Source organism: Podarcis erhardii, assembly GCF_964252035.2.
Source record: "Podarcis erhardii genome assembly, chromosome: 4".
NCBI classification, from domain to species: domain Eukaryota; kingdom Metazoa; phylum Chordata; class Lepidosauria; order Squamata; family Lacertidae; genus Podarcis; species Podarcis erhardii.
In genome coordinates this window covers 62,711,193-62,732,637 of record NC_138508.1, presented here as the reverse complement: position 1 = coordinate 62,732,637, position 21,445 = coordinate 62,711,193, and the positions used below count along the sequence as shown (strand labels likewise).

General features: G+C 40.1%; 1 protein-coding gene across 10 annotated transcripts in view; it reads right to left on the bottom strand.

Moving 5' to 3' along the window:
- DMD (dystrophin) overlaps positions 1–21,445 on the bottom strand; it is a 1,009,769-nt gene that overhangs the window by 269,571 nt on the left and 718,753 nt on the right. For all 10 annotated transcript variants that reach the window (XM_081858834.1, XM_081858841.1, XM_081858836.1 and 7 more), the window contains 2 exons: positions 17,161–17,399; positions 720–837 (listed from right to left, as the gene is read on the bottom strand). In XM_081858834.1, the coding sequence (XP_081714960.1) occupies positions 720–837; positions 17,161–17,399 (357 nt within the window). The remainder of the gene's footprint in view (positions 1–719; positions 838–17,160; positions 17,400–21,445) is intronic.

Genomic DNA, 21,445 nt, shown 5'->3' with positions numbered 1-21,445 from the left:
ACATGGGTATAGGAAGTCACAGACACATATGATATATAAACATCCAGAGTAAGGCAGATTTTGCCCCCAAAATCCTCTCCTGGGGTAAGAGGACTTGCAGGAGTTACCTGGGCTGTGGTATGGGGGCCTAGCTGAAATTTAGGTAAAATGACTTGTGTGAGTGGCTGTCTGCCTGCACAAGCTGCCTTTGTCTGATTTTCTCATCTCACTGTAAAGGTAAAGGGACCCCTGACCGTTAAGTCCAGTCATGAACGACTCTGGGGTTGTGGTGCTCATCTCGGTTTACTGGACGAGGGAGCCAGCGTTTGTCCACAGATAGCTTCCGGGTTATGTGGCCAGCATGTCTAAGCTGCTTCTGGTGAACCAGAGCAGCATACGGAAACGCCGTTTGCCTTCCCACTGGAGCGGTACCTATTTATCTACTTGCACTTTGATGTGCTTTCGAACAGCTAGGTTGGCAGGAGCAGGGACCGAACAACAGGAGCTCACCCCGTCGCGGGGATTCAAATCACCGACCTTCTGATCAGCAAGCCTAGGTCCTTTCTGAGGATCCACTAATTCCCAGAAGAGGGTTTTCAGGGGTAATGAGTATTGCAGTACAGAAGAGAGGTCAGGAAAGCCCTGTTGTGTGAATGGCCTTAAGCTCACTTTGATTTTTTGGATACAGCCTAGTATTCTTACAGACGTAAAATAATAGGCATAGAAAATCCACTACTTACTTCGATCAGTAATGACTGTTCGAGCCTCTTGATTGCTAGTTTTATTTTTCAAATTCTGTGCTGCTGTTATTAACTCTTCCAGCTGAGGGCGCCTTTGTTCCAAGTCTTGTAGTGTTGCCTAAAAGCATAAATATGTATTTATATATATGCCATGTTTATATTCAAAACATATGCATAAAAGCACAAATAAATATTTATAGTTACACCATGTTTATAGACATATGCATAACCAGTTTCCTAGAACTAATGGACCACAACAGTGTCATCGACGGTAGTCACTTCTGTGAGCTTTGGTGGCAAACCAATTCAACCACTAGCAAAAACTCAAATCCATGTAAAAATGTGTACTGAATTCTCATTTAAACAAAAAGGCTGCATACTGTAACTCAGACAGCAGTGGTGATTGTGGCCTGGCATAGTTGCTGGGGAATGAGGGGGTAGAGGCAATTAGCCCACAGTTGACGTCAGCTTTGGCATTGGTCAGCAGTGGGGGGCTGGTGGGATTGCTCACCAAAATTTAAAATTTGATCAGGCCAATTAGGGCCTGGTGGGTGATACTCTGGTGATGGACCTGGCAGGGCCAGAAGTCTGTGGGGTCTGCCAGCTGGGCATAAAAGCCAGGTGCACTTCCAGCAGACAGCACAGTCAGGAAGAAATAATCCCACATGTATGCTGTGGCAGCCTGGAGGTAAGCGGGCTCATGTATGCCCTTGCTGTGGAATTATTTGGTTGCCATATTCGGGGCCAGCGGGAAAATTGCCTGTGGATGTATTGGACATGTTTGGGAGTTTTGTCTTCCTCACAGCAATTGTCACAACTTTGGGCAGAAGTGGTGAGGCATACTGGAGTTGAAGTGCATCAATCTTGCTTGAAAGAAGGTGAACAGGTCAATATTTCAGACACTATCCTGGTTCGGTTGAATGGGTAGATTATTTGCCATCCTGCCATCACCGCTGTCAAAATGAACTTGTATTGGCCTTATGATCTTACCCCTGTTGCCTGCAGGCAGTGAGGCTTGGCTGATGAACATTTACTGGGGCCTACGAGATTGCAGATGTGAACGGTTTGGCAGCAAGCCAGCTGGGAGGGTTGGGCTCATGTAGCAGAAAAAGGCATTGGGTTGGATCCTTAGTCTAAAGCTGGGGTGTTGGTGGGGGTGCTGCACCCCCCAAATCCAGGATAAAACTCAGGTACCCCAGGAAGGCCAGCATGACCTGGAAGCTGTACGCTGCCTCCCTCAGCCAATAAAGCAAGATGAGCACCGCAACCCCAGAGTCGGTCACGACTGGACCTAATGGTCAGGGGTCCCTTTACCTTTACCTTTACCCCAGGAAGAAGACTAAGGTAGGCCATAGAACATCCCTGAATGGTGTCCTGGTGATATTTCCGCATTAGATCTGTGTCAATGTGAGGAATCCTTTCACCAGGATCAACACTAATGGAGTTATCAGGCTAGCTGATTCAGTATACATAGGCAATGCCTATGCCAAATCTAATTTATATTTGTAATCAACAAAAGTTATGGCTATTTCAAGCCCAGGCAGGGTGTCATGTCTCTCTTACAGTATACCAACCCCTTCCCCCAGTAACCACCGGCTTGCAGTGCTGTGGCCCGAAATACCCATATATAAATACAATAGATAATTATAACATATATGTGTGTGTCAATGTCCTGACTTATTGAGCAAAATGTTCTGGGATTAAGCCAATTCCACAGAACAAGGAAGGATACACAACAGCCCAGTACCAAGTACCTTAGCAAAATGGTCAGTCATTTGAAACCAAAACTTTGGTGAGCACTAAGCTTAGCAGCAAACCAATCAGTTCTTAAACGAGAATGTGATGAAAAACAGCTGGGCACAATGCACAATAAAAATTAGCCATGATGATGGCCAAATTCAGTCAGGTTAGAGCTGTCAAATTCTGTGTAAAGGTTTGTTCACAATGGATTCCTTCTCTATCGCTCCTACGAATTAGAAGAGAAGGATAAGCTGATTGGTTTTATGGACTCATTACTAAGGTATCTAACAGGGGCATTGCTTTCCCCACTTAAAACAGATGCTATGGTGTTCAAATATTGATTTCTTTACAACTATAGCGTATACTAGAAATAGTAGAGTTATCATCATTGTCTATTCAAACACTGTTAGAGTAGAAGTTGTTCCCAATCTTTAAAATTCATTTTGAATGAATATATTTCCTTCCCTTCCTTCTTTCTTTTGTCCTGGTCACTGTCACTTTCATAACCTTTGCATTCAAGTAAACTAGTTTTCCCAAATGCCAGGTGAAATGATATGAACCAACAGCAAACATTTTTTTTTTAATGTAAAACTAATGCCTCTGACTTTTAAGACATTTTCCATATTTGTGGTTAGTGACTGTTCAAGGGAAATCTAATTTTCAGGTTCCTAACTTTTATAGAGTCTTTACACAAAAGTGTGGTTGAGATATGGAACAAATTGCTGAAGTCAGCAACTGAATGTGAATAATGTGAATCAGCTAAGGAAAAAAGAATGTGAATAATTCCAAAAAGAACTGGACTTGTAGATATGGAATACTGGACTTATCTGAATTGCCTTTAGTTATCTGTTGAAATAAAAGACTAAGTGGTTGTGGGCCAATGTAATCTACAAAGTTGTTCTGCAAGCCGACATATAAGCAAAGGATAAACTAGAATTCTATAATGCAGCACAGTTACTTCCGTTAGTCTTCAATTTTCTGTATTCATTTATTTTTTAAAAATGTATCATCTACAAAAGCCAAAGGTGAGAGGAGCAACCAGCTCCTTGTTTCCCACAGGAGGATCCCTTTCTTTTCCAATGTGGTCACATCTGATTCAGGCTGTAGGAGCTGACAGGTCCTGACAAAATCTCATTTTACCACTGATGCCATCAGATAAAAACAACATATATCTGTTAATTTGAGAGTAAACTGATGAAGACTGTCTTCCACCCCACTTGCTACTCATCACAGTTGTCTTCAGCATATGGTGCACAAGCGGGGACTTCTTTTCCATCATCCCATACCCCACCAGACCAGTAGATCTGCATCTTTCCAAAGTTTAGCCACTTAGGCACCACCAAGAGTGAGAGGCAGGTTCCAGCAGTTCATGAGCCTACTGACTACCACTTCTATGTTATAAGTTATTAATAGTGGTCTATTAGTGTTATCTTACATAACAAATACCTAATTTAAAGGTGCTTGAAAAAAGTACTAAACTGCATTCCAATATAAAATAAAAACTGATTGGAATGATAACTTATTGAAAATTGTTTAAAGTTGCATCAGTGTACAGAATTTTTCAGCAAGGAAGTAGAAGTTATTAGTATTCTGATATGCTGGATGATTATGTAAAGCTGCTACATTATATGTGTGCATTTGTAAAGACTACAATTAAATCTTTAGATTACATCTAAACAATATAAGGAATTGTAGATATACCACCCCTACTACATTGCACCTGCATAACAAAAAAATGCATGGTTAAATTGTTAACTGGATTGTTTGTTTTTGTTTTATTTCCACTGAGCAAAATGTGTTTGAGAGGAAAGAAACTTCATTTACATATGCAAATTATTTCAGAATTAAATTACAAAATACAGTATTTTACTGATTTCAAGCCATTAAGTTTCTTTTTCATAAGAAACTTTTTTTTTTAGTCAGCACAAAGTTCCATTTCATTAGATACAATTCTCCCTCCAGGAAATCATTATAAATAGAAACTATATCCTTTAGCAAAATTGGAAAAAATGGAGCAATTAGTTATCCAGCAGCAGTACTAAACGAATATGGCTCTGTAAAACAAAAATAGTAACAGGAAACACTTTTCCTCTCTAAGCTTCAGTTAATTCTTACAAGGAAAAAAAATACTGATTTACAGCTGCATCCACATAACAGCATCTTCAGGCCCTATAAGCTATCTATCTGAAATATCATCTTTCATATTACATAATTCCAAAGCAGCCAAGTTTACTGTCTTCCAATAAAAAGTGGGCACTTGGAAGCCATGCGAGGAAGCAGACTTATTATTCTAATATGACAACCAGGCTGCCTGTAGGTGGTTTTGATGGGGATGTGCATCCAAAGCGTCACTTCAGAGAACAGTTCATTTTTGGAATTCAAATGGGGGTTGATGCTGTGGAACGATGAGATTCTATTAAGCAGAAAGAACCTTGTGGGTGCTTTTACAATGGTAAGTAGATCATGATATTACCTCTGTCTCAGATAGATTGAGAAAGCCCTCTGCTTCTGTGCAAATGTATGTGACAGGCTGCAGAATCAAGAGGCTGCCATGTCACATGTTATCACCTCATGGACACTGGCTGGCTGCTGGACTTCTAGATGTGCTGGAGAACTCTGATCCTTATGTAACCAGAAGTTACATGCTTAGTGAAAACTAAACAGACTGACCGTTAAATGACCTATCTTCTGTCTTGATATTGATGACTGCAGAGAGAAAGAACTGTGCAGTTGCTTGATACATAGCATGGCAGCTCCCTGGGTCTTGGTTCAGAATTTTTGAACTGAAGACATGGCGACGGTAGGGCAAAGAAGGTGCCTTTTCCAGCTGCCTTACAGACTGCATGACCCGTGCTGCTCCCACAACATTTATTGGTTGTGGATTGTACCTTCCTAGAGGTACGGTATTATTTTTATTATTTATTAAATAACAGCTACAAAAGAGAGGGCATGTGATGGTACACCTACTGTGGAATGTGCTGACATTATGATCATATTGTTGAAATATTTTTTTATTTGCCCAGGTGTTTTAAGTAGGCATGCATTATAGTTTTAAAGTTTTACTGCTGCCTCTTATTTTGCTAATTTATCATCAATGTTAATGCTTTATTGCTTTCTTTTCTTTTCTTTTCTTTTGTTGTATTTGGGATGACAGATTTATTCATGCCCATTTAACACTGCCTGGGATCTGTTTGGATGAATTGTGCCGTACACATATTTTTTAAATAAATGGGCAGAAATGTGCAACTAGTTTGGAATAAAATTGTTGTCATATGTGGTCTGCAGTCATTAGATATGAACTGCTTCCACCACAACCCCTAGGGGTTAATTTCAAAAATTGTCTACCTTTCCACAAAAATACTTCTTAAATGGGCTAGTAAAGTTTTCAAATCCTACACAAACAATATATAAAAACAGCAATGGCAAAACTGTCAGCAGATGCACCAATCTTATTATAGCAATTTTGAATAAACGTAAGAGCCCTGCTGGATCAAACCAAAGTTCAGCATCCTGCTCTCATAGTGGATAAGATGCTTATGGAAGCCAGAATGCAGCACATGATCTCCACAGCATGATCTTCCTACTCAGGTACCACAGTGACTAGTATTCAGAGGTATACCAATCCTAATACTGGAGGTAATACACAGTCACTAGTAGCCATTCATAGCCCTATCCTCCATGATAGTGTTTTTACCTAGCAACAGAGATAAAGCTAGGAAGTGGCTTTGCATATCTGGAATTCCAGCACACAGAACTTACTCTCTCTATCAATATTACTTACAAGAAAAACAGAATGCAGAGCAAGGCATCTCCCCTTGATCTGAGGGAGATAATACACAGGATAGCGCAATCCCAATGTATGCAGGACATGCTTTTATCTGGGTATAAAAGCAATGGAGATGCACCATAAGAGTGAGATAACTTATCCAAATGCCAATAAAATTGTTACAGGGGCAGTTTAATAGGAAGAACAAATGAGAGGTTTTTCAGTGTAAATTTAAAAGCATGAGGCTTTAGGAAAGCAACTTGACGGAGACTCAAACTGAAAACTGTTTCCTAAATGCCTAATGAAGAATGAACTCACTTGAAAAATATCAGAGAGTGGATAGGCAGGTAAAGAACTGTGTGATTTTTGTGATGGCAACAATATGGCACTATAATGTATCCCTGGTTGGAGATAATTGGAGAAATTTTATATTTCCTGTTAAAAAAAAAAAAAAAGAATATTCCACAAAGTCCACATGAGGAAATAGTTAAGGATTTGCAGAAACAGGAGCTATGGAATTACACAAATTATTTGCACTTGCAAATATTTAATCTGGAGCATCTAAAGATGCTGACGTTAATTACAGGAAATATTGTGGATAAATCATTGAAATACATCTATGTTTTCTAGCAAGCCAGATTCTCCCCAATCCAGTGTACTCCATTAAAGTGAGCCTGACCTCTTTTATATAATTATATAGTTCTAAAAAGGTTACTAGGAATCTATTTATTCCACCCCTCCTTACATACTGATGAACCTTATTTGTGATTGACAGTAGCATCAGACTGATTAATCTCAGAAGTCACCTTCAGCACTATCTAGTCAAACACAAACACAGAGCAGAAGGAGACTAGAAAGGAAAAGGGTAATGTTCACACTATTTGTGAGCATATGGTAAAATGTCAACTAATGGGGTCAGGTTGACAGCAGCTTACCCGTTGGAAATCAGATGTCATGATAGATTCTGCTAGCTGAGAGAAGATATTAAGAAAATAAGAAGATAAAAATGACACTTCCGACGGATAATAAAACAATTAAGGGTGAATCAGTCCATGGATAGGGAGCTTGAACTAATAAATTTAAACAAATTCATGGGGAGGGGGGGGTTGATGTCAAAGCCTAATAAAAGTTAAAGTATCATTAATGTTTAAAAATATGAGTGTTATACATAGTCGTGATACTTTGATCATAACAGTTTACCAAACACACCTACAAACATTGCTGGTTATACTTTAAGGAATACATTCCATAAAGGTTTTTATACACTTTACTGTAAGCTACTCAAATAGTGTAGCATGTATTGAGGGGAAGCATGTACACATCTTGTTTACTTGTATGCATTTTTAATTTCCAAGGTTGCACAAACATACCATTGCTAACATTATAAACTACAAAATGTAACAATTTGCACAGAAGAAAACACTTAACTTTACAAAGGGAGTTAAATTTTTCATTAAAGTTGTGGGAAATACACATATCATCTCTCTGTCTCTCTTGACTTCTTCTGTGTCCATATATCCCATGCTCTATTAGCTCTGTACCACTGTGGGAAATGTTAGCACATAATATCATTTCACTCTTGATTGAATCTACCTGAAGGAGCGATTTCCCCTCATATGCTTATGCATCATTTTTCATGTCAATTCTCCTGCAAATGAACCCCAGGTATTGTTTTGAGACATATATCTGATTAACAAGTGGAAATTGAGATAAACCCATTCTCTTGGGTTTTAACAGAACCTAATTTTGCTTCTAATTCTTATTAATTAAAATAATATTGCCATAGTATTTATGTTGCTTCTAGTGTTTTGGCAGTTTTTTAAAAAAAACAAAAGCATCAAGAAGCCACTATTGTGCTTTAAACCTCACTTACTGGCTGCCACAGCACTGTGCTGCCAATATGCACAGCATCATGCTCATCAGCCTGTAACTGGCACAAATGTTTGTGCCTTGAGGCCCCCAGTCACTTCCCCAAAATAACTGCACACTGACACATAATTTTGGTTTAAGTTAATGGGCAAAATTTAGGCCACAACTTTATTATTTACAGTAGTATTGGCATTGGCAACAGACTATAACTGACTCCTACCTCTCTGGCCGGTAGTCTGAAGGGTAAATACCAAATGAGGGAGCAACATTGATGAAGATCAACCAAAGCTCACCCTGGGCTTCCTGTGGTCCTGGCATGGCCCTAGAACCTCAAGCAGACTTCGGACGAGATCCAGGACCCCCAGATTCCTTTACCGGAATACCCTATTCCTGGAGGGGCAGGTGATGGCCGTACCTCCCCTCCCACACATTTCAATAAGCCAATGCCTAACTGCCAAACCTTACAGAGTTGTGACAAGTGCTAGGGGCGTAGGCGAAAACCAAGTGGCTACTGCCAATTTGCCAAATGGAAAAATTCCTACCTGGTCCCCATTCCAAAACAGGTGACCAACCAATGTCCAAAGCAAGGCCAAAGCAGCACAACCTACACATAGGGACGGGAGGGTGGGTGTTCGGCAGCATGAAGCAAGTGCCCCAATTACATTGCGCTGCTGCTTTTATAGCCCCCAACGATCACGCAGCTTGCCACGATTGGCCCAAAAGGCCTGGCACGATAGAGGGGGGCCAATGGAGAGGGCTGTAAGATGCCCAGGAACCCTAACCTGGTGGGGGGTGGCTCAGGGTCCCGTGCGCAACCAGGACCCTCCCTAAAGAGGATCCCATTTCTTGCACTACATGTATAAGCTTTACTCACTGAAAAATCTTGCTCAGAAAAAAAAAAAACAATTTAAGCAAAGCTAGTAAGAAAGGAATGGCTGCAAGAACAGATAAAAATTCAACAGAACTCATGGTCAGGGAAATAGACCGACAAAGGGATTGCTTCCTTGGCTAATTATTTAAATTGTGGGCACAGTCTCAGGGGTGCTGCAGGGAGCACCACAACTGTGAGGTAAAATGGAAGGCAAGAGGTGAGCGTTTTGGCATCATGCAAGGCGATGCTGAAATCTGAGACCCTAAGGTCCACCACTGTCCTCTATCTACAGCATGGAGTCTACACTGCACTGGCTCTCTAATGAAGCCAGCGTCACATTTCAAGGACTTTGTCTTTCAATATCAGAAAAGCTTGGAGTCTAACTATGCCACAGCACTGAACTTTAAAGGGACACTCCTGTAAGGTGAGTGGTATCGCAACCAGGCCTCAGTCACACCAGTGATCAGGTAGCTAGCTGTGAAGCCGACCAACCAGTGGTGATTGGCCAGTGTCAGTGGCTAACATGTGGATGTTCCCCAGGAAGTGGGCCTAACTGGCCAATGAGTGCTGCTTGGGCACGCTCCCAGGGGGATAAATTGCCACCCACCTGGACTCTCCTCTTCAACCACCTTGTTTCGCCAGATCCCCCTCCCTCTATATTGGTTTTTGCTTACACTATGACCTCGATATGGACATGGTTGGCAGCTGAATTCGGGGCTGGGCAGGATTTTTTTCCACTTGGCCATTTGGTTTTCGCCTACCTCATAGAAACCATCACAACTTTGTGATGTTAGGCATTGGGTAGGTCTTCATCTTGGCTGGAGGGGAGGTTGCAGCCTCTGCCTGCCCCTCCTTGGGTAAGGGTACCCTATTAAAGGGATCCAGGAGAAGTTACTTCTGTCTGATGTCCAGGTGGAGGCACTCCTTAAACAGGGAGGGACACCTTGGGGTTACCCCTGTTTGATGTAGGTCATAGCCACCCCACCTCCCCACCCCCATTGGGTTTACTTTTAGAGGCACTCCCACCAGGCAGGCTGGAGTGGTATAATGTGGCTCTACCCAAACCATTCACATCTGTAACCAATAAAAGTTGAGACTCCAAATACTGTATGTTGTTGTTTTGTCTGGTTATTTTCTTCCTGGAAACTGCAGGGTCATGGGGTCTTGGCATGCAATAGTTTAATCCCTGCATACTAACCAAAATATGAATCCAGCATAGAAGTAAGACTGAACTCAAAACCCCACCCACCTGTTCTTTTCCTTATCTTTAGCATAAGAGCAACCTTGATAAATGGTAACATAAGCTGCTATCATCATGATGATAATGAAGTTGCTTTATAAGCACATTTTTAAAAACCTAATTATAACAAACACAATAAATAAAAACCTTTAAAAATGTATATAAATAAAAGACAGGTCTAGCAGACTCTGCCCCACCAAAAGAGGTCACTATAGGGGGTTACATGAACTATGTTGGGGAATGGTGGTGCGGACAGCAAAGGGGGAATGGAATTTTTTTTAGAGTAACAAAAAGTAAATAAAAATTAGTTAAAATATATTTAAGACATATGGGGGGATCAGAACAAAATGGTTATTTCTTTGGTCTTATCCATAAGGCAGCAATTATAATTTTAATTGGGGGAAAGTTTAGGAGGCTAGTAACTTCATCAGTGTTGTTGCCAGTACTACCATTTAGCATTAGAATCATAGAATCATGAATCAAGTTGGAAGAGACCACAAGGGCCATCGAGTCCAACCCCCTGCCAAGCAGGAAACACCATCAGAGCACTCCTGACATATGGTTGTCAAGCCTCTGCTTAAAGACCTCCAAAGAAGGAGACTCCACCACACTCCTTGGCAGCAAATTCCACTGTTGAACAGCTCTTACTGTCAGGAAGTTCTTCCTAATGTTTAGGTGGAATCTTCTTTCTTGTAGTTTGGAACCATTGCTCCGTGTCCACTTCTCTGGAGCAGCAGAAAACAACCTTTCTCCCTCCTCTATGTGACATCCTTTTATATATTTGAACATGGCTATCATATCACCCCTTAACCTCCTCTTCTCCAGGCTAAACATGCCCAGCTCCCTTAGCCGTTCCTCATAAGGCATCGTTTCCAGGCCTTTGACCATTTTGGTTGCCCTCCTCTGGACACGTTCCAGTTTGTCCGTGTCCTTCTTGAACTGTGGTGCCCAGAACTGGACACAGTACTCCAGGTGAGGTCTGACCAGCTTGGTAAGACATGAGTAATCAGATATGGCTGAACAGTGTGTGTGTGTGTGTTTGTGTGTGTGTGTGTGTGTGTGTGTGTGTGTGTGTGTGTGTTGTAGATGGTGTGTGTGTGTGTGTGTGTGTGTGTGTGTGTGTGTGTGTTGTAGATGGTGTGTTCCCTTTCCTGATCAGCTTGTAATTACATCACCTTTGGCAAGTGATTGGCAGAGAGAGGGGAGGGGGAAAAGAGTTCCGAACTTTAGTCTGCTGACCTTGGGTATCATGTGATAACATTGTACTGACATTGGACACAGAATTGTGTTGACTGCAAAACTGTGATGCAGGAGTTTCCAGTTTGTCAGTGTCCTTCTTGAACTGTGGTGCCCAGAACTGGACACAGTATTCCAGGTGAGTACATAGAAGGTACTAGCATTATTTGTCTCTTGTAATTAGGGGGGAATCAGAAAAGGTGCTAGGCTGATTTTGAAAGGTATAAAAGGGAATTGTAAGCTCTCAGCAATTATTCTGAGATATGGTCCTTTATGTTTTACACTTATTGCACCTAGTGCATTTTTATATGGAATGGGAACAGGCGTGAAGCAGCAAACTAGATCAAAGGGCATTTCTGATTATGTTTCTGACAGATTTTTAAAGTGATTTTATAGAAGCTGACATCAGAGAAAAGCTTAGCATCCATGCTTCACAAAACTGGATTATTTATACCTTTGTTATAAGGCAATCTTTTGTGGTGAGAAAAGGGTAAATTTTAAACAATTTTCTCTTCTGTTCTCTCCTGAGTAAAGAAACAGTTCATCTATGTTTTCACCTTGGGGGTTCTCCTAGGTTTATTATCTGTTCCTAGTTGGGGATTTAGAAATAATCTTGCCTCAGAAAACAGATAACAAAGATCCAATTTTCTCCTATTTAGACAGATTTTAAATAAATTTCTGCAAGCAATATATTATTTCAAAATCCCAAGCCTTTGGTCTGCATAAATGTAAGCTGATGGTGCCATGTACATACTTTCATTGTAAATATTGAATTATATATAAATAAAATATTTCAGCGTGGTAAAATAAATCACACGTTTAGACAATACCTGATAAATGGGAAAACCTAAGTAAGCATTCTTTGTTAAAAGATGAAAAGGGAAAGCAAAATCTGGATTTGAATTCTGTCATCTACAGATGAAAGATGGAAAAGACACCCTAAACATAATGAGCATACTTAACACCTTTTCGAACAAGGTGTAAGCAGCTCATCTTTATGAAGTTCTCACAGAAGTCCCTTATCAACGACAGATCCATATGCCACACATAGGGCACTTTGATAAAAGACGTAGAATCAATTAGGAAAGAAATCATTCTCCCATGCTCCTAAATTCTGTTTACCGCTTTTCAGTTGCACCACGGCACCATCCAACTGCCTCCCTGCCAGGTCCTCAGCCATCGGGAGATGCAACAGTCTCTCCCACCGGCCAGGGAACAGTTGGATTGGTCCGGTTGCCAAATTAGCCAATGGCAACCAGATCGGGGGATGAGCACATTCTGGACGCAGGCCTGACCAGGTCTCTCAGGACTTCACTCAGGTCCACCACCAGAATATAAAAGGAATTCCCAATCTAGTATTCTGGTTTCCTTTGGATCTCCCTCCCACCCTTCCTTCAGCTAGGCTTCTGTCAGGGAACTGACATCAGAGCGAGAGGCGTAGACAGGGCTCCAGAGCGATGCCGGAGAGGGGACCAGCCAGGGGGAAGGAATTCAGCGTAACACCAGTAGAGAAGAGAGGGAGATGGAGGAAGTGGAGACAGCTCTCCAAGACCCTTCACCAGAGACTAGTGGACTGACACGCCCCTGCCTTCCCCGTACTTGCGCAGACGAGTTCCGCGCAGGGAAAGTAGGAGGAGACTAGGCGTCAAACAGCTCTTATGCTGGAAGAGGTTCAAGAAACGCCCACTGACGGATTCTGCAAGTGACTGACCGGTCACGGAGTGTGAGCTGTCAGCCAAAGCATGGTTGGCCAGGCAATATAACTAAAACTGAAGGCAACTTACGCACAAGTAACCCCCTTACAACCATTACAGCTTCCTTCAGCTATCCATCACAGAAGTAGGACTGCTTTCCTGACCTTACTATGGATTGAGATTAGTCACCACATTCGGGGCTGGGGAGGAATTTGTCCTTCAGGTTCATTGGCTGACATTGGGGTTTTTGCCTAGCCCATAGCAATCGGAACAACTCCGGTGGGGAAAACGTTGGGTAAAAGCCTTAGTCATGGTTGGAGGGAGGTTGTATGCCTTGCCTGCCCCTCCAAGGATTGGAGTACCCCATTAAAGACTTCTTGCTTCTACTGAACTACTGCTCCTTACTCACCCAACCACCTTTCCACCATGCCTGCTGGAATCTGGCTAGACTTGACTTTGTTTCAATCCAACTCAGAGGAAGCTCTGAGTTGGATGAAGTTCACACATGACCCAAATTTGTTTCTGAAGCTACTGTAGGCAGCTTCAACCTGAGTCTCTTTCATGAAACAGCTCTCCTCAATCTGCTATTCCCCTGAGAGGAAAGGTTCTATTGGCAACAATGGTAGCTTCCCAGCTGGAGCTAAGAGTAGCTCATGGAGGTGATTTTAATCAGGGATGTCATGTTAAGGGGAAATGTTAAAAGTCCCTTTCTGCTTTTTTTTTAAAAAAATACTCCATGTAAAATAACTTTCTCTTCTAAAACTGCTTCATCAAAACCAAAAAAAGTTAATTCATACTTTCCAATTGCAGTAATCTTGTTTTCCTGTCTTTTTCCTAAGAATATGTTTCTCCTGTAACCCCCGAAACATCTTAGAAAATGAACAAGCATTTAATTTGGTCCTTAAAGTTTTGATTTGCATTCTATGATTACAATTGGACTACAATTTTCTGCTTTGCACATTACATGGGAAAATAAGCTATTCAATTACTTTTTTTATAATTATGGAACAGAAAGAAAACTAAGAAATGCATATGCTACAGAGATAGCATACGTTCTGCAAGCAAGCAAGAACAAAATAAAACTTTTTTTACTTTGTTAGATTATTAAGAATATAGCAATCCACCCACAATTTTTATTGTTTCTGATGAACAGTTTATTTCCAATTCGACAAAGCAAATTGTTCAAAACAAAATCTGCAGAAACCATTTTTTTTTGTGGCGGTGGGGAGTGTTGTTATGGTTCTGACATGGTGAGGTATATTAAACTTTTTGCTCTGCAGAAAAATGCAGAAGACCAGAAGTCATTTATCTGAATGTCCCAAGAGCATCATTGTGCAATGATGCCTGCTCCTCAAGTACCTTGAGAATTTTTAGTTTTGTTTGATCTCTTAGTTCCTAGGGCTTATAAATTCTAGAAGTACATCCAATCTAACTCTTCTGTTGCTAAGAACAAATGTTTTCAAACACATAATAAATATAGCTACTTTAGACTTACATATATGAAAGGTGAGACTTAAAACCACATGCTGACAACAAAAACAACTCCCCCCCCCCAAATTCTCTACACTTGTCTGCATGTAATAGAAAAAAGCACTTTAGCAGTGCACATCTCAGTTGGCAACCTACTCATAATAATTATTTTAAAGAACATCAGTTCTCTAAATGGAGGCTAAGGTAATGCTACATTCACTTACAATACAGTATTAAGCCATTTGTGTGTAAACAAGCTTGCATAATGGTGGCTTGAAGTTCACTGCATCCCACTCCTGCCCTCATTCCCATTGGGGATGCTGATGTAGCCTAGCCATTAATGTTGTACCTTGCAGGAAATAGTACTCCACAGACTTTCTCTCTACATAAATTATACAAAAAGTAGAAAAGAAGACTTCTCATTTATGCTCAAACTACATGAGGGAGCTAAATCAACCATAACTAAAATGTGGATTTCAGCATATCTAATTCAGAGATGACTTTGTAAGCTCTGAACTCAGAATGTTAGCACTCAAGTTGATTTTAGCTGATTTTATGTCAGTTTTCTTCTTGTACATTGGCAGCAGACAGAAGTCCAGTGGTACCTCGGGTTACAGATGCTTCAGGTTACATACGCTTCAGCTTACAGACTGTGCTAACCCAGAAATAGTACCTCAGGTTAAGAACTTTGCTTCAGGATGAGAACAGAAATCGTGCTCCAGCAGCGCAGCGGCAGAAGGAGGCCCCATTAGCTAAAGTGGTGCTTCAAGTTAAGAACAGTTTCAGGTTAAGAACGGACCTCCGGAACAAATTAAGTACTTAACCCGAGGTACCACTGTAGAAGATTCTGTTCCTTTTAGACCAACACTCATATCACAATATGTTGTACAAAACACAATTGAAGCTAAAAAACCCCCACTTATGTAGAATGAAGAAGCTCCCTTCTTTCCTGCCAATCTACCCTGATTGTATCCCAGGGGTGAATATTGTAGCATAAAATTATACACGTACAAACCTAGTGTAAGGGCTACATGTGGAGATGAAGGCCCTGAAGACTATGGAGATGTCTGGAAACCTAAAATTATGTTTGTGTGTATGTATTGAGACGAATAATCCTAAGAAGAAGTTTTAAGAAGATTTAGAGTAAGAGGCCTGGGTTATGTGACCAGGAATAAAGTCACTGGACACTGCAAATCCTAGTGAAGATGAAGGTTAATATTAACTGTGGTTAAGACATCAACCCCAGCCCTGAGACCTCTCATATGCATTTCATATACTTTTTGAAAAGCAACCTGAGGTCATGTTCAAAGAAAGGTCCTGTAAGGGATACACACACACACACACACACACACACACGTATCACAAATGGGTAAGGCTTAGAATGATCTTCTGAAATAAGGAGTAAGTGAACTTAATAAAAAATAATAATGCTGAGATACAGCCACAATCAAGTTATGTATCGTAACATAGGATAATAGGATATGATAGCTCCTGGTCACATGTTTTTCACCTGGACTAAAAAAAATGTTTGCACATTTAGATAATATTTAGCAGTTGCATTGTTGCCCTTAGCAGAAAAGAGTCAGTGCTATCATAGCACTATCTATGTAAGGGGGCGGGTCCTAAAGTCTAAGATTCTTACCCATGGATCATAATTTTCATACAAGTAAGGTCTAGCTCTTAATTAAAAACATTTCATTGTATACTATCAACTATCAACTTTCTGATTGCTTGTTACACATATACTTTTTTAAAAACAACAACCCATGCCTTAAATAGAGTAAATTAGAATTTGCATTTGAAGGAGACAATGTTGTATAACAAAGAGTCTGATGCACTCTTGAAAGGATCAGTGGAATGGAAGTGAAGCACTTAAAGTTTTGCTCATGCAAGCTAGATATTTTATATTGAGCGTTGTTAAATCTAGGAGGCAGGTAATTACTTTCAGGCTATATAATAAACAAATTACTTTTATTGCGCCAGAGTTGCTGAAGTTAAAGTTTTGTTTTTGTCCATGCTTCTGTATTTCCACATTTTTGTGTGTTTTCAACGATAAGTAGCACTTTAAAAGTTTGCTGACAAAACACTTGCATTAATGAGCTGCTCTTTTCTTTAAGGGGATTGAGAAGCTTTTCGTAATAGCATGACAGCAGGATACAAACCTCTCAGAAAGTTCTTAGAGAAATATTCTAACATAAAAAGGTAAAGAGATGTTGGTTTATTCTGCTTGCATCATGTAATACTCAACCTATTTACTGACTTCTGAGAAAGTAGTATATTGATGTCTAAATATCAAAGTAACTGGTTTGCTGTAAAGGCAATATATAGACTGATCTCATTGTTTTGATCTTTTACCTTTATTTTCACTCTGCAAATCTTAATAATTGTCATATACATTTGAAAACTGGTATAAAGCAGAACAGATTCACATTTAAAATTAATTTGCTGAAGAATATGTGTGCAATGTATACTAATATACTTCCTGTTTAAATTGTTCCATTTGTAGCAGCTATTTCTGTCAAGCATAAAATTCAGTATGTAGATATTTCACATACCTTTTGTTTGATGATCATGTCATTGATTTCGTCAAGATCGCCTACAGTCACTATTTGGGATTTTATCACTCGATCCAATAGAGAAAGCCAGTCAGTGAGGTCTGCCCATGCCTTATTGAATTCAGCCAGGGCTGGCACCTCCAAAAGCAAAGATGATGGCATTTCTTGTTTGGAGATGGTAGTTTCCTTGGTTACCAGAGTTTGCGTTACCACAGTAACAGTTTGGCCAGGAGAAGTTACTGAAAGGGAAGAAAAATGCAGTGACATTGAATAAAAAAAGCTAAGATCAATAATTTAATTTACTGACATATTCAATATAATGATAATTTTAGCAAATTCACGTGATGTCTACGTTAACCATGGACACCAAGGGTATTCTCTTTCCTTTAAAGTCATTGATATGTATTTATTTTTATCTGTGTTTTTTTTAAAATGTAAAATATCTGGAAGCCACCTGCAAGGATAAAAACCTTCCCAAGAACAAGAGAGTAAAATACAACCAATACAACAACAACAACAACAACAACAACAACAAAATCATTAATAAAAACCAACAACAGCATCAAAGCAAACATCCAATCCAACAAATTAAGATACAGCTCAGGGAAAAGCAAGCAATAATAGGTGGGCTTTTAGGGGTTTCCTAACATCCTGTAATGATGTGGCTTTTTGGACCCCAGCTAGTAATGAGCTCCATTTATGATGTTAAAATGCAGGCAGGGTGAAGGCAGTTCTTTAAAAAACTTGTACCCAAACAGTTTAGGGCAAAAGTGGGTAACCTTTTGCAGCCCCAGTGCCACATTCATTTTGAGTAACCCTTTGGGGGTCATGGGCAGGGCCTGGGCTAAAAGTGGAAGGTGAAGGACTATAAATTTGATCTGACTTGATAACCTCGCCCCTTACTAAGGGTACCTAAAATCCACACTAATTAGCTGCTAGTAAGCAATGACTCCTAGGCTGTTAGCCATGGACTCCAAGTCTCATGTTACACACAAAAGTATGCAGGAAACAACCACTGGCATGTTACCTTGCTGCAAAGCAGCAATGGAAGGATATAATTTGGAGTGTGAAAATGGTGGGGTTCTTCAGCCCTTCCACAACCCATGATACAGCACTTTTATTTTGCATTTTGGGTGTTGTACTCTATCTTACAATTATCCTGAAAATATTATTATCTTATAACTAATGTTGTTGTGGGGGCTGAAGCTTGCGTAAGCCACCTTGTGAGTTCCTGAAAAAGGTGATATTTGAATGTATCCACACTTCACTCAGAGTAATTCTCATGGAAACAAATGAAACCTCAGACAGAAGAAACATCATGGTGAATCTGCAGAAGGACAACTGGACACCTTCATCTGCCCCAGCTGCAACAAAACATGTACAGTATCTCCCATATCAGTCTCTACAGCCACAGCAGATGCTGTAATCTTCCAATAGATTTACTTCACCTCCAAAGGCGAAGTCAACTCCTCTACTGTCTCCCAAAACAGATGGATGCCAACCACTAGCTACCAGGTAGCTATGTGCAGGACAGCAAACTAAAATTTATTTTAGCTGCCTATAATGAAATTTCTATTTTTTTCTAGCTAAATGTAATCTCTATATGTTAAGTGCTACATTTCCTCCTTTAATATATATTGGATTCAAGACTTGGTAGAAAAAAACTATAAAAGCCAAGTTCAAAAAAAACCTTGGAACTACTGGCTACATATTAATCGACCAGATGTGGATCAACAAAACCAGCTACATTAGGACACAACAGTTTGCTAATGTCTCCATGGCAGCCTCTCCTGTTATCTTAGAAGAAAGCATCAAAAGTTATCCTGCCATGAGCAAATGGTAAGCTGAAAAGAGGCTTCTGTTGATCCTTTCCCAACTTTTTGAGGTAGCTGCTACGAGCAGACACAAAGCATCTAGGATATAATTCAACAATTAATGTACTAGATGTGCATAGCTAAGAAACAATTTGCATAATAGGTTGCAGGAAGTAAATGTTATTTATATGCACCAGTCTAAACACATAGAATATCTGTGTAAATAACCCCACAAAAATTACTATCCTGCAAGATTATTTATTAGCCTGTTTAGATGCTACCAGAGCTTGCATTTCCTTACATAGTGAGTTTAACCCACTTCTTCTTAGCCACAACGGATACACAGATGACTAGTCTCTTAGTAGTGTAATAATAAAATTTGCCTTCTATAAAGTGAATGGGGGAAGAAATGACTGGTCCCTCCACAAGGTTGTCCACATGGAAGTCCTGGTTGTCTATGAGTTCCAGGCACATGGTTAAATACAGAGTGGGCAAAGAATGCTTGCAACCCAGTACAGTGGTGCCTCTGGTTACGAACTTAATTCATTCTGGAGGTCCGTTCATAACCTGAAACCGTTCTTAACCTGAGGTACCACTTTAGCTAATGGGGCCTCCTGCTGCCACTGCACGATTTCTGTTCTCATCGTGAGGTAAAATCCTTAACAAGAGGTACTACTTCTGGGTTAGCGGAGTTTGCAGCCCAAAGTGTTTGTAACCCGAGGTGTTTGTAACCCGAGGTACCACTGTACTATCTCCCCAAAGGTGTGCGAAACATTGACATTAAAATATTCTGCATGTATAGACCAACACATGCAGCTGGAAAATATGCAGATTTATCCTGTGCCTACAAAAGAGAGGGTTTTTTTTGGTAACAGCCACAAACAATGAATATCAGCTGTTTTCCTTCATGAAAAATGGTGCACTTACATAATGAGCATAACTATGGAATCAAATGTCACGGATTTCAGCTTTGCCAACTTGTACAGCCTTTAAAGAATATTTGCAGTAATACATTGAAATCAATGTGCTTATATACAAAATACAGCTCACATTTTCAGAAAACTAGGCAGAAAGTAAAAGAAAGGAGTATGTGAACCATATATGTTAGATTAAATTCACCAATTTGTTGTGTCCTGAAGAACTGGCTCAAAATATTTTGCTACATGAGACAAGGAACAAGGAACAAGGTGACACCCCTTTCCATTCTGCGACTGGATTGGAAAGCTGATTCTTACTTCAATACAGTGGTACCTCAGTTTAAGAACAGCCCGGTTTAAGAACTATTCGGTTTACGAACTCAGCAAAACAGGAAGCAGTGTCCCGATCTGTGAACTTTACCTTGGTTGAAGAACGGAATCCAAATGGTGGAAGGGCACCAGCGGCAGGAGTCCTCATTAGGGAAAGCACGCCTCAGTTTAAGAACGGTTTCTGTTCAAGAATGCACTTCTGGAACAGATTAAGTTCGTAAACCGAGGTACCACTGTACTGGCAATGGAATAATAGCCACCACCACACTGAGGGCATCAACCCAGCTTAAAGGGTGCAAAGCTATTCTCTTCTGTTATTGAACAGAAGAATGACAGGGAGGGGCTACCATTGCTGCTCACCCACATACACACACTCCAGCTGCCTCAATCTGCCTAATGGTAGTGCCTGCCCTGATGACCTGTCTTTTGAATGCAGCAGTTTATTTTACTAGAAATATACATGAGAAAACGTAGTCTTAATATAGCATACTCAAAAATAACAGCAGTAAGTACTAATAGCCAAACTCAAGTTAGGTTCAGTAAATAGCACTTAGGCCAAGGGAAGTTAAATGAAATATCTTGTGCTATTATCCTAAAGCTCCACATAATCCACTTATTAATTCACACACACTTTCACATAAATAGATGTAGGATACAAGCCTCTCTGTTTATTGGCTCTGATTTAATAAAGTTAAACTGTGTACCGCCTGAGCCAATTTTGAAATTCACAAAGTTCAGTCTTCAAAGCACAGCTAGAAAGCAACCCTTACCTACTTTGTTGCAGCACACACCAGACAAGTCCTCTGAGGACAATATAAGGTTATAAAAATTAAAATGCATATGCAAAATTAGTTAGATATATCTCTGCAAACTAAAACAAGCAATTTGAAAACTATTTTCTTTAATTCTCAAACTTTCAGTAGTACCTACTTCTGCTTACAACAAAAAGAACCAACACAGTGCCTTTCAGAATCTTGATTTTTGTATTTTGCCTACAAGGAGTTTACCTGTGGTGATTTTTTGTACCTACTCCTCCCAGAGAAAAAGATAAGATTGTCTGCACAATGACTGCCATTCCTTTCCACAATAGATAATTTTTTCATTTCACACATCAGTTACAATTTATGGTAGCAATTCCAAAATGTCATCTCATTTCATTTACCATCAGATTAGCCACCTTAAAGACAGAGGTTGGATGCTTTGGAATAAAGTCTTATGACTAAT